This window comes from Diorhabda carinulata, chromosome 2 (assembly GCF_026250575.1).
Source record: "Diorhabda carinulata isolate Delta chromosome 2, icDioCari1.1, whole genome shotgun sequence".
NCBI classification, from domain to species: Eukaryota; Metazoa; Arthropoda; class Insecta; order Coleoptera; family Chrysomelidae; genus Diorhabda; species Diorhabda carinulata.
In genome coordinates, this window is record NC_079461.1 from 4,299,175 (window position 1) to 4,312,987 (window position 13,813).

The 13,813-nt window shown below is 33.0% G+C and overlaps 1 protein-coding gene across 1 annotated transcript; it reads left to right on the top strand.

Moving 5' to 3' along the window:
- The first annotated feature begins 557 nt into the window (after positions 1-557).
- On the top strand, positions 558-13,625 carry LOC130904140 (ubiquitin conjugation factor E4 A). The gene is made up of 12 exons (XM_057816727.1): positions 558-1,341; positions 1,396-1,679; positions 2,915-3,247; positions 5,412-5,618; positions 5,675-5,781; positions 6,668-6,859; positions 6,919-7,207; positions 7,262-7,407; positions 9,995-10,144; positions 11,013-11,256; positions 11,339-11,706; positions 13,389-13,625. Exons 1-12 carry the CDS (start codon positions 822-824, stop codon positions 13,525-13,527), a joined length of 2,979 nt encoding a protein of 992 aa, XP_057672710.1. The 5' UTR covers positions 558-821; the 3' UTR covers positions 13,528-13,625.
- Positions 13,626-13,813: the final 188 nt, after the last annotated feature.

Genomic DNA, 13,813 nt, shown 5'->3' on the forward strand with positions numbered 1-13,813 from the left:
TAAAAGCTGAATGTAAAAATTGAACTAGAAAATGTACTAGATTGTACCAACTTCAAACAAATTTAATAAAATTATAGAAAGATGTATAAACATAAATTTAAATTAAATTTTTTTTTCCAAAAATGTTATAGACTGTGTCAATTATTATTTTAAGGATGAAAAATTTATATAAAGTTTACCGATAAAATTAGCAATGTAGTACAAAAATCTCACGATCTAAATATAAATCATTGATTTATATTTAGAAAACAGAGCCAAGTTGATTTAAAATCAACTTGGCTCTGTTTTCTAATTATTGTTACAATCTAGTACAATTTCTAGTTTATTTTATTAAACGAAAATATAAAATAACTTTATATTTGCGAACGCAGGGAAAATGTATTAGAAAAAAAGGAAAAATGTATTAGCGTATAAATTACACTAAAATGTACTAAAATTGTACAATTGTACTAGCTCTGGCAACACTGGCTACAACATCATGTCATATAACGTTTTTGGTACTTTTGAACTATTTTCAGTTTACATAGTGACTGATGACATACTTTGACAAGGCTACTATTAATTTTTGTCGACATTCAATAAAATCTACAAATTTTAGTTAAAAAGTTACAGAAAACTAATAGAAATAAATTTATTTTGTGATTTTTCAGAACATTTGGAGCAAGCTTATAAAAATGCGAAAAACCAAATTCATTGACTAATAAATATAAAAGAAGAATTTATTACTTCATTTTTCTTACGTCACTTTCGTTATGTCAACAATTACATCTATGATTTGTCAAAAATCTTGTTTTTTACATTATTAATGATTTTTAAAAATTATGTCAGGATCAAATCCTTTTTCGGGTCTATTTGACATCGAAGAATCTAAAAAAAATGGCAATCTTAATGATATACTAGAAAATATTTTCAGATTCACCATTAATCCAAATAAAACTTACAATCAAGGTTTACTGTATTTGGAAGATGTTCATAATGTTCACGAAAAAGTTGATTTAGACTTAAGTTTATTACAGTATGCCTTATTTGAAAGACTATTTTTATGTAACGACAATTCTGATTTGAGAAGTGACACAGAGAGCATACAAGAAACCAAAGTTATTACATACTTATACCATTGCATGCAAAATTTGAATAGTCACTTAGGCCAATTAAGTTCTGAACAGTATGAAGAAGTTAAAGATAAAATTTTACAAAATGTTGCTACTGCTATTATACAACCAGACGTATATTCAGGACAAAATATCTCTGAGGATATTTTGGGTATTTTAAAGAATGCCGAAATTGGGGCGGACGTATTTTTTATAGAATCCATTAAAAGAGTTTGTATAGAAGATACCAGTAAGTAGTAACAATTATTTTTTCAGGATTCTTAATAAAAATGAACGTTTCTAGGTTTGGATTCTCTGAAATTTCTTGTAGAATCAATAAATACAATAATCGTGAATGAATTATTTAAATGTAGTCTGACTGATGTAAATCCTTGTATTTTCAATTATTTCGATACTATACCTAACTATGATATATTAGCAGATGTATTTATAGAAAGCTGTTTTCCTAAGAAAAAAAATATTGGAGGCGAATTCGCCCTAACAGTAATAGGTGCAATTTTGAATCATTCTGTATTACCCAAAACTCCTGTTGGTAAATTTATACATTTTACAAATCCTATGGACCAGGTAAGCCTAGTTAAAAAATAGTGTTCCAATAGTTTATAGTGTAAAATGAAAAGTTGGGACATGATATATGCCTATAGGTAGTGGAAATCGAGTAGAAATATGAGTCATATTGATGCAGAACACAATTTTACATTTGAAATAAGATTCTACCACTTATTTTTACAATTTTAAGTACTTCAACTTCAATCGCGTTTAATTTTTCATTACTAATTATGAACTGAAGAGAAAATTATATTTTTTACTTTCAGATATAATGTAATATAAACTTTTAATGCTTTTTGGGTAATAAATGAATCAATGTTTTAAATTCTATTCCTAAATAAAATTATAATGCAATTTTTAACCTTCTTCTCTTTGGCTATAAGGCACTGTGCACAATGCAACTGTTTTGAAAAAAGGTTGCAAACCAGTTGATCTTGCAACAGTTGAAATAATTTGTCAATCAAAATGTGAACTCTAGACTGTTGGTAGCAGCACAAGAACTGTCTCAGATTGCAAAGTAGTTTCATTCGAGTCTCCTCATGTGCTACACTTTGCTATTATACGTTGCCTAGGTTGCCAAACCATTGCAAGATCAACTGATGTAAACCCATTTTATGGTACCATCAAACGGACTTTTTCAGTCTTCACTTTAATAATTGTGTGCATCGTTTTTGTTTAGTTCTGCTCAAAACATTTTCCACTACCTTTAGGTCCAATACACATGGAGCAATTGAAAAGAAATTAAACTCAAAACTAACTGGTTGTCAACTGATTAATGACACACACAGCAGACTCAATTGTGACCGACTTTTTGGTTTATAACAATTCGAGGTAGTTAAAATTTTCAACAATTTTTAACTTTCCAGACTTTTCTTTAAATAAATAATTGGGTTTACTCTCTTAAGCTTGCTTTTTACTTAAAAAAATAATAAATATTGCACCAAGAAATAAAATAAATGAAGACAGAAATTTTATTAGAACGTATTATTCGTGTTCTGGTGATTAGATTGAAAATCAAATAACCTTCGTTTATTGAAACCCTTGATAGGCAGGTGATTCGAGTAGCCAGATCACATTTCGTCAAACCGGTTGCTCCATCTGTAGCTCCCCATTCAAACACAAAGGTTGTTACTCATTGCAAACTGGTTAGAAATTTGCATCAGAAATGGGTTTCTTTTGAGTTGATCCGTTGTTATTCGGCCTTACAAGTCTTCATTTTAGATTATCAACTTCCGATTCCTTTATTGTTTCAGATGGGAAATGCTGGTACGGAAGAATTCCTTTGGGTTTATCTTTCTAAACAGAATCAGCATTTACATAAATTCTTTCTTGCAATGTTAAAGTGTAGTCCAAAAGTAAAAGAAAAAACTTTATTGTGGTTGGGGAATTGTTTGCATACCAATGTCAATAGAGGCAAAATATGGAACACTCATGCTCCCGAATTAAATCCCGCTATATATACTAGTGTGACAGATGGTTTTATGTTGAATTTAAGTAATTTGTTGTTGAGTTTGTGCCAACCGTTTTGTTCAAAAACTAATGACGAAAGGGTATTGAAAGTGGATCCGACATATTGTGCAGTACCAGTAAGTAGATTTTTATATTGATTTACATGATTATGATATATGTAGAAAATAACAATAACATATCAAGGAACAAAATAGAAAATGAACTACAACAAATATTAAAGAAAAAAAAATGGAGTTAGTATTTAAAAAAAAATTATTATCGGAAGAAGACAGTGAAAACGAAGAAGATGATATAATACTATAAAATGAAGAAAAGCCGACTGAAGTGAACAACAAACTGAAACACAATAAAGGGTCAGAGAAAATATGGGTGGATGACCGATTGGGGGTTGCAGTTATGCAGAAGTTTCCAGAGGGTTTACAAGAAGTTTCTAGAGGATATATACAAGAAATAATTAGAAAATAGCTGATTTTTTGTTCTAAAAGGATTCTCCACATTCTGAAATTTTAATATTGAATATTATAAAAAAGGAATGTGTTGATTTCTGGCAAGACGGTTATCTAATCGTATACAATGTCATAACGTTATTTATTGTTATGAAGCACGTACAGACCAATAATAATTTCGCTTTAAATATCTTATAAGTATCGTAGAAAATATAGTTTCTAGAAATATGTACGGTGATATCAAAAATAACTTGTTGCACTTGTACATCCCTTCCTATAATAAAATATTCTTTATTTAATTTACTTAATACCGTATAGAAAATACTAACAAAAATAATAAACGAAAGACTGAAGAAGATAGTGAAACCAGAAATAGGGGAGAATCAAACTAGGAAAATCAACAGTAGATGCCAAGTGACCGAAAAAAGTTAATGAGCACAATATTAGTTTGCAATTGCTATTCATCGACTTCAAAAAAGCATTCGACAGTCTGAAAAGGACATGGATAAACTACAAGTACCCCAAAAGTTGATAAGATTGATGAAAATGACTATGCTAAATTCTAGGGGAAGGGTAATAACAAAAAAAAGGACCGTCTGAGTTGTTGAAGGTATAATAAGGGAAAGTAATGTTCTTCTTAATTATTTATATGATTTCTATTCGTGAGGTGAATTATTAAAACTGTCTCTTAAGTTCTTAATTAATTAAATACACTACACTAACTTATAATAATTCACTATCACTATAACTTAACTAACTCAAATAATTTATTTAGTTTTTTCGGTTATTTTCTATTTTTCTTCTGTTCACTACGACTATTATTATTATAAACTGTACTAAACTGCGCTACCTAAACTGTTTATATATCCCAAAGTATTTCTCAAAATATCTAGAAAATGAAAATATAAAACGAATAAATAGAAATTATTTAAAAGAAACAATGTAAATAAATCCCTTGTTATAAAAACTTATGAAAACAAAGATCAAACGAATTTCGCGTATTTCGTCAAAGGTGGCGCCTTCGCCAAATTTCAGAATTTCACTATACCCAAACAGGACCGGCTCCAGGGCGGAAATGAGTTCGTAACAGTGATATTGATAGAAGTATCATTAATAAGTGAATACCAGTTATAGCATATGCTGATGATTTAAATATAATAGCAAGTGACCGAAATAATTTTGAGGACACATTAGATAAACTTGTAAGAGAGGCAGGAAAAATAGGATTGAAAATGAATCAGAAAAAGACAAATTATATGGAAATTGAAAGTAGGAAGGAAGTTCACAAACAAAAGTTTAAATAGAGCCATGTCTCAGAGCTCATGTTTGGTTCGTGTAGGAACTTGATGTTTACATGCTTAAATGCACTCGGATTTTTTTATTTACCGACCATAATCAATGGTAATTGGTTCCTTGGTCATTTTAAACCCGGGCCCGGGTTTCCTGCTGCGAAGCTAAACTTTTGTTTGGCAACGCTTGTAATTTAAGCCGGTTTCGTCAGCACTGTAAACCTGCTGAGTAGAATATCTCCTTCAGTAATGATAGCAGTGAACTCATCCAGATAAGCTTGGGCCGCAGCTTTATTTGAAGATAATTGCTGTCCAGTTATTGTCAACTGGCGGACGCCACGACGAACTTTTCATCGGTACAACCACCCTTTGCTTGCAGTAAACGATTGATCGTAACCATTAATTGAAGTAAATTGTTCAGTTTCGGCAATCCGGACCGGTTTCGGTCGCAATTAGTTCGGATTAGCGAGGTTCTAGTGCACTTTAAAAACTAGTAGTTGATTTTTTTGGACCAACACCAGTCACAGTGTTCGTAATTGTTTTAGAATGAAGATATCGAACAAAAACATATCCACATGTCTGATATGTCTACTGAAACTTGTTTTTTACCAGTATCCTCTGATGATACTTTAGAAGAAAAAAGATTGATGGCGAATAGTTATAATTTCGTAACTGAATGTTTCTTTATGGCTCACAGATCTATAGATTTAGGATTTAGAGTGGGTGTTGATAAATTAATTCGCCAAAATCACGTAAGGATTATTTGAATCATATCAATAAAGTCGTTAGAGGTGTTTTCGATTTCCAGGAAATGGGTAGGATTCAAAGGGCATTTAATGAAGCTTTACAACAGGCAGGTGGTAATTCAGATTTAGTAGGTACAATTAAGGACAGAATGAGTGACGAATTGACAAAGTGAGTACAAAAAAAAACACATGATATTGTAATCGTGTTGGTGTAGTAGAATGAAATTCGCAATTGAGTCGGTGTGAGTAAAAGTGACATCAATTTATGGCCAAATTGAGTAACTACCAAAATAGATAAACTTTCCCTTGGACACAAAAATTTTTTTGTATTTTCACACTCCATATGGGGTGTGGATCCAAGGAAAAGTGAAGAAAAAATTTATTCGAATGCTCCCCGTCAATATCCTCCCCTCCCCTCGCCACACACCTTTCCACACGTTTTTTCCATTGATCGAAGCAGTGCTGGAAGTTTTCTTTGGCGAGGGCCTTTATGAGCTCTGCCGTTTTATGCTTTACCGCTTCCATCGACTCAAATCGGGTCCCTTTCAAAGCAGATGTTATCTCCACAAACAAAAAAAAGTCGCACGTTGCCAAATCTGGTGATTCTGGCGGGTGTTCGAGCACAGATAGCGCATTATGGACAGGTGCGTTGTCCTGGTGCAAAATCTGGCCGTTTTTTACGACCTAGTCCTCGTAGTATTGCCAAAACTGACAAATAGTAAGACTGGTTGACATTCTGATCCTGTAGAACCCATTCAGTCATCATGATATCCAAAAAAATGATCAACAATGCCTTGTATTTTGGTTTGCTCCCTCGGCTCTCACTAAAGCGCTTACACCTTTCAAAAACACCCGCACGAGATAGAGATTTGTCTCCATAGACGTCTTTGAACAATTTATATCACTCAGTCGGAGATTTTTCCCAATTTAACGAAAAATTTGAGATCGATACGTGGCTCCTTTGCTCAAATTTTGATGTCTTATGCCACTTTCATTCTAACCGGTTCAATTGGTTCCAGATATACTAACTCGGTATTATTCGATGCCTCTTTTAGGTATTTATCATTAAAGTGTGCTCTGTCAGATCCAGATATGTTACAAAAAATGTTCGATTTGATATCGGCAACATCTTACTGGTTATGTCAGGTTTCGGTTCACCGACACACTCCGGAATCGACTGCGTATGCACCGTTAAAAGAATTACCAGTAAATTTTCCGTTAGATACCAGAGTACCAGATACTTTGAAGTGAGAATTCTGATGAATATACTCGTTAATCAACGTTAGTTTATTATATAAATTTTTAGATGCATTCCAGAATTTTTAGTTGAAAATATTGTATCATTCCTAGTATTTATAAGAAGATTCTCGCAGAAAAGTTTCGAAGAACAAGGATACGATAAACTCAGTCCGATATTAACGTTCATTTTAGTTTACATGGGTTCTAGGCGTCACATGAAAAATCCACATGTTAGAGCTAGATTAGCAGAAGCTTTAGAGTCCCTTCTTCCTTTCCATAAGGATGAACCTCAAGGAAACAACATAGGAGGTGCACAGAGGAGGATGTTGTTCAATGAACATCCTCATAAAGGAAGAGTGAGATGTTTAATTCTTATCCTTGCTTATTTTATGCTTTTTTTTTATTTTTAGATTGTTGAAAATTTGATGAATGTTTTTGTAGAAATCGAAATGACCGGACAAAGTGTTGAATTTGAACAAAAATTCAATTACCGTAGGCCAATGTATGCCGTATTTGATTATTTGTGGGAAATACCGGAACATTTAGATAGTTTTAGGTGAATATTTCTACATAATTTCTACGAGGGGAATTCGGGAAGTTTATTATTGATTGTTAGTTCCTTTGGGGTTCTTTTAGACACCAATTTCGTTTTTTTTTTTTCGATTCAACTATCAATTATAATAATATTTGGTACATATAATGATCATTATTGAATTTCAATGATCCATAGACAAATTTTATGTTGAATATACTATATAATTGTTTCTGTATGCTTAATCAATAATGGCTTTTTATCTGGCCCACATAGTCTATAAAAAATTGTAATAAAAAATATTCGTCAGAAGTTAAATTGTTCCAACGCAAATAATATACCATGGAAGGAACAAAATATTTTGTCAAGATGTCAGAAAACCTAAACTATAATGTATCTTTGATCTGGGTGCATCTAAAACCTGTTATGTTTTAAGGGATGACCCAGAATATGGGCCAATTGCCCTCACCGTAGTCAGACACTGACAGGACACGGATCTTTTCCCACATTTACTGAAAAAATTGGAAAGACAGAGGACACCTGCACCTAATGCGGAAAAATATACACCAGAGAAGTAACAGAAACGACGCCAAATAAAGAAAACTTAATCCCGTTTATGACCAAAACCAAACATGAAAAAAATCATGAAGATAAAGGTAACAGAAGAAAGAACCCGACAACAAATTAACTAGGAAACAAAAGGAGAACAAGGACTGGCAGCAGCTGAGGGAGAAGACCGCGTGGACGGTTCCAGTTTTTGCGGAAAAGAATTTTTGGCTGGTAGGCGTTCGGGCGATATTGCTACGATTTTGCTGTAGAATTAAACAAATATTGTTCCGGCACTCAAATGCTTGTGCTACCCGAAGAAGAAATTGATTTTCAAAAGATAATAGACCAAATATCAAACCTTTTACTGGTTCAATATAACTACATCAAATATGAGGAAACTATGTTTGCAATACGACGCACATGAAGAGCCTCAGCTGCTTTTGTAGCAATTTATGTCCTCATTTCCACTTAGGCGGTTTTAAACCAATTTGGGTGTTGCTGCAGTATACACTGATTCTGAGGACACGAAACAACAACTCATCTGATAATGCAGACACTCCCACCCCAACATAAGCGAATCTTTTTCGCTTGGGGAACACGCTACCGTCTTCCAAGCCGAGGTATTTTCTGTGACGGAATGTGGACGTGCAATACACAATCGACGCCGCAACAACGCAGTAATTTCGATCTGCACAGACAGCAGAGCTGCCATACAACGAATAAAAGCAGTTTTAATTAAAAACAACTCATATTTCTATATATTAAAGATGAGAGTTGGCCTTATATGTGGAAATCCGGGATGGTTGCAGCCCCCAACTGAATTCCCAGTTGTTGGAGTTGATTTTAATTTGTTCGTGATGAAACTGTGAAAAAAAAAATAAGGAAGAAAACAGGAATACAGATGTATATCATCAAGGGAGGAACGAGTAGGTAGAACAGATTTGTATAAAAAGAAATTTATGCTCCAATATGTAGAAAACTGAATTTATATTTTTTTAAAACGTAACCAAACAGGGATTTGTTCTAATTTATTTGTTCTCTTCTCCAAATAAACAAAAAATAAGAATGTACATGAAAATTATTATACAAAGAAAGTAGAAGGAAATTAATAACGATAACTGGAATTTTTGTGAGCACAATGGTAACAAAAGCAAAGAAAAAGTTACCGGTGAATATAAAGAATAATAGAACCACACATTTTGGTGAAATTTAACACTCTTGGACTGTACATAGAGGACGATTAATGATATATACCGAGGTTTTATCGATTTCCTCGATTGGAGTGAAAGGAGGGATAACAAATTAATTTTTTCAAAAACTGGCAAGTTAGAATTAAAATAGAAGATAGAGAAACAAAATCTTGAAGATTTAATCCCGACAGAACAACTTTATAGAAAATCTGGGTACTGTGGTATTAGGCAATAATTTTTCTACAATATCGTTATCACGGTTTTCCAAAACAGACATTAACGCTTATACGAGATGGCGCAAAAAGAACGCTCGAATTTCAAACTAGTATAATTTGCTTTAGTTTGATTACATACAAAATGGACTCACATGAATACAATGTTCAGATTATCTAATTTATGACTTAGATCATTGGAATATCGATATTCACTGTTTGCAGTGAACTGATCAAAATTCCTTTTTCAAAGTTTTCCATTCCTTTTGACAATCATCGTTCAGGATGTGCTGCAGTTACCGTCAAGACAAGCTCAGAGTTGGAGAGCGCCGCTTAGTGGAGCGGCGAGGACTTTGAGGAACCGACGCCCTAACTCTGTTGATATTCTGTGGAATTGGCGCCGTGCGAGGACGACCAGGTAACTCCTCGAAGTATTGTGTTGCGATCAGGTATCGAACAGATTCATTACTTTTGAGGAAATGTTCAACAGCGAAAACGCGACTCGTCACGGTCCACTGCTACTAAAACTGGACGCTCTAACCTAGAAAACAACCGATCCCCGACCCTCCCACTCCCATTACTCAACTCAAATGCATGCATTCTTTTTGCGCCACCCATTATAATCGTTTTTTTCAACAAATCGTTTTAATTTTTATTCAGACAATTAGCTGAAGAAGCGGAAACGAATATGGAAGCAGTAAATCCTCCTTTATTTTTAAAATTCTCCAATTTATTAATCAATGACGCAATTTTTTTGTTGGACGAAGCTCTAGCGAATATGGCGAAGTTAAAAGAAATGCAACAAGCACAGTAAGTAACGAAAATCGCTTAATGATGTTCAGTTCAAATTAATTTCTAATTAACTAATGTTTTTATGTTTTTGAATCGTTTTGATTTTGGGTCTTTTTTGATTTAAAATTAGTTTTTTTTTACATTTTTATTTGTCTTCAAAATAAAGAAGAAAATAAGTGAGTGCACTCTTAGTGTATTGCCGGGAAAAAACAAAAAACAAAAAAGTTAGTTACAGAAGTGCTTTTGGACGTTTCGGATTTGGTTCACCGGCTGCAGTCCACTCAGACGATGATCATTTTGGTTCCGGAGTGAAGTGACGGATCCATGTTTCATCCATTGTCACATATCGACCCAAAACATCTGATTTATCACTTGTAAACATGATCAAACACTTTTCTAAATCAACAACACGTTGAACCACTGTTTGTAAACAAGCCTCTGCTTTCTGATATCTTCAGTCAAGTCAGTTATCTCGCGCAATTTCAATTTACGATTAGATATAATCAATTTGATGTTTTTTGGAGTAACCAGCTCAATTGGACGACCAGAACGTTCACAATTATCGGTGTCTGTTTTGAATCCAACAAACGAAATTTTTTTGAATCCATTCATTTGAAAATAACAAAATTAGCTTCACTTGAATGGCTGTCACTTTGTTCTGACTAATCTAAATGTCATGAAATTTGACACATAGTCTTTTGAAAGTTGGTACTTCCTAAAAGTCATACGGATTTGACAATAGCGGTGCCATCTGTGTGTGGGTCACACGACTTATTAAGTGATGCGATAATTCGTCACGATTGGCGCTCAACGTTCTTTTCTTTCTTCTTTTTAATGAAAAGACGCACCAGACGTAAGAGAAACATTACGTAATATTTTTTTATAGAGATAGTGGTGAATGGGCTAATATGAACGTGAGAGAGAGGACACAAAATATTTCTTACATGCACCACATCGGTAATTTAGCAAGATTTGACAACATATTAGGCAAAGATACGATAGGAATGTTGGAAAAATTAACTTCGCGAATAAATCTGGTTTTTACCCATAGTACGATGGTAGATAGGATAGCTGCCATGTTAAATTACTTTTTACTGAATTTGGTGGGACCTAATAAAAAAAATTTCAAGGTAAAAAGTGTTATGATTCGATAATTGCATCTCGTTTCAAATTTCTAATAATCCCTTGAAAGTTTTTGAATTTTATTTTTAGGTAAAAGATGCCAAAGAATACCATTTCGATCCGGCAGATACGGTTTTGGAAATTTGTAAGATTTACGTTAATCTGAAAGAAAGCGACAATTTTTGTCTCGCTGTATCTCAAGACGGTCGTTCATACAGTCCGAATCTCTTTTCTTTAGCCGAAGATGTGTTGTTGAGAATCGGCGGTGGACCATTGATAGGTGAATTGAAAGAAGTAGCGAATAAAGTAGCGGAAAAGGCTAACGAATATATGGCTAATGAAGAAGTATTATCGGAAGCGCCTGAACACTTTTTAGATCCCATTATGTCTACCTTGATGATGGATCCTGTAATTTTGCCAAGTTCCAAACAAATCGTCGATAGGAGTACAATTGCGAGGTACAATTGATTTTTTTTTCTATTCGAAAATTGTTTTTTTCATATTTACCTTCAAAATAGCCACTATGGGATGTTGAGTATCAAATTTATGAAATCATTTTAATTAAAAAAATAGTATTAATTGAACATATCATAAATTCCCGCTACTGTTAAAAATCTACAGAACAGCAGGAAGGAGGAGGAACTATGAATCTAACAGAAGCCGATGATGGAAAACTTGACACTTTAGGAAGAAAAATGACAAGAAGAGGTCAAAAAAGTTCAGTGACGGATAATATGAATGCTGTAATTAGAGAAATCTTAAAATCATTATGAATACGATCTCTAAGACACATAAAACGTGACAGAATGGAAACCGGTTCAAAGGAAAACCAAAAAACCAATGGGAAAGTCAAGCAACAAGTGATCTAAACAAAATGAGAGTCTGTATATGGTGGAGTAATACCAATCAGAGGAAAAAATGGGCCAAAACCCAAAACATGCAATAAACTTTAATTTAAAAAAAGGAAAATGGATAGAAAGTGGATTGATTCACTAAAAGAAATGAAATTAAACACCAGGTGTATAAAATCGCAGCACATACAATCACTAGGTCACATAAAATGAATGATAAAAGAAATAGTGAAGTTAGAAACAAAATAGAATGGAAGCCCTTCGGAAACCGGCTAAAAGGAAAACCAAACAACCAATGGGGAAGTCAAGTAGCAAGTGATCTAAACAAAATGGGAGTCTGTGGATGGTGGAGTAAAACCCGGGACAGAATAAAATGAAGAAAATTTTTATTTCTAAAGTTGTTGATATGAAATAACGTCAAAAATTAAATATTCAATCAAAAGTGAAAAAATAATTTCTAAATATTTAATCCGAAATCGCAAACATTTCAAATTATCAACTACATTAGAAAACGATTCTCGTTGGTTTTCTGTTGTGACGTCATAGATTTAATAAAAACATTGAGCAGTTTGATTATCACGAGCTTATCGTTGCTGGCAACGTATCGTGTGCTGTTATAATACAGTTTTTATTTATTAGTTACATATAAATTTTTCTATATATAAGAATAAATCGGATACAATCTTTTATAGGTTAAGCTTTTACATTATTACATAATCACGTTGAAAATAAGAAGCCTAATAAACTTGATTACTATGAAATATCAAAATAAGTTGAATTAAAATGATCCGAGCAACAAAAATAATTACATCTGGTAGGATCGTCAAAACGAAAAACACTTTCAAGTCATTTTTGTTGTATAATCGAATTTCTTGGCATATTAGGTGTTTTAGTGGTCGTATTTTTACATCCTGTCATAAAACACGATTTATATACCATTTTTCAGGTTAATTAAAGTTTATTTTAGAATAACCGAGAGAATAACTGTCGTATTTACTTTGTATCATAAGTTCAGCGTTTATTTTATACCTATGACGTCGCGCAATATGGCGGCGGCCTTACTGAAATGTTTAAACTACCTACAAATTTTTTTCTTTATAAATATTGATCAAATAATTACAAAAAATATATAATAAAAGTTGTATGTCAAATTTCAAACACTATTTTTTTTTCTCAAACCATGCAAGTACCATATTTGATAGTATTTGACGTTCTTGAATAAATTCAGTTTAATAGAACTTAAATTCTTCCAAAAGTGACTGTTTTAGTCAGTTGCAAATATTTTTAAGGCATTTGCTAAGCGATCAAACGGATCCCTTTAATCGATCACCACTTTCCATGGACCAAATAATACCACATACGGAATTAGCCGAAGAAATTCGAAATTGGATAGACGAGAGGAAGAGGAAAGCGGGCAGTCAATCTTAGGAATTTTTTTTATCAATTTGTATCTATACAATCATATTTATCGATTATATCCATATTTTTCTGTTATTTCTTTATAATTTAATAAATTGTGAGGGGTCTTGAATGTGTTTTATTTATTAATCCACAAATACCAAAAAAAAAACAATCATAAATCATATTGCTGCACTAGAAGTAGAAGAAGCAGTGCAGCAATGAACAAAGAAAATTGCCAGTCGCCAGGAGTGAATAAAATATTCCCAATCCTGTTTCAAAATGAACTAGAAGAAATCCTGGAGCAGTTTAGAGC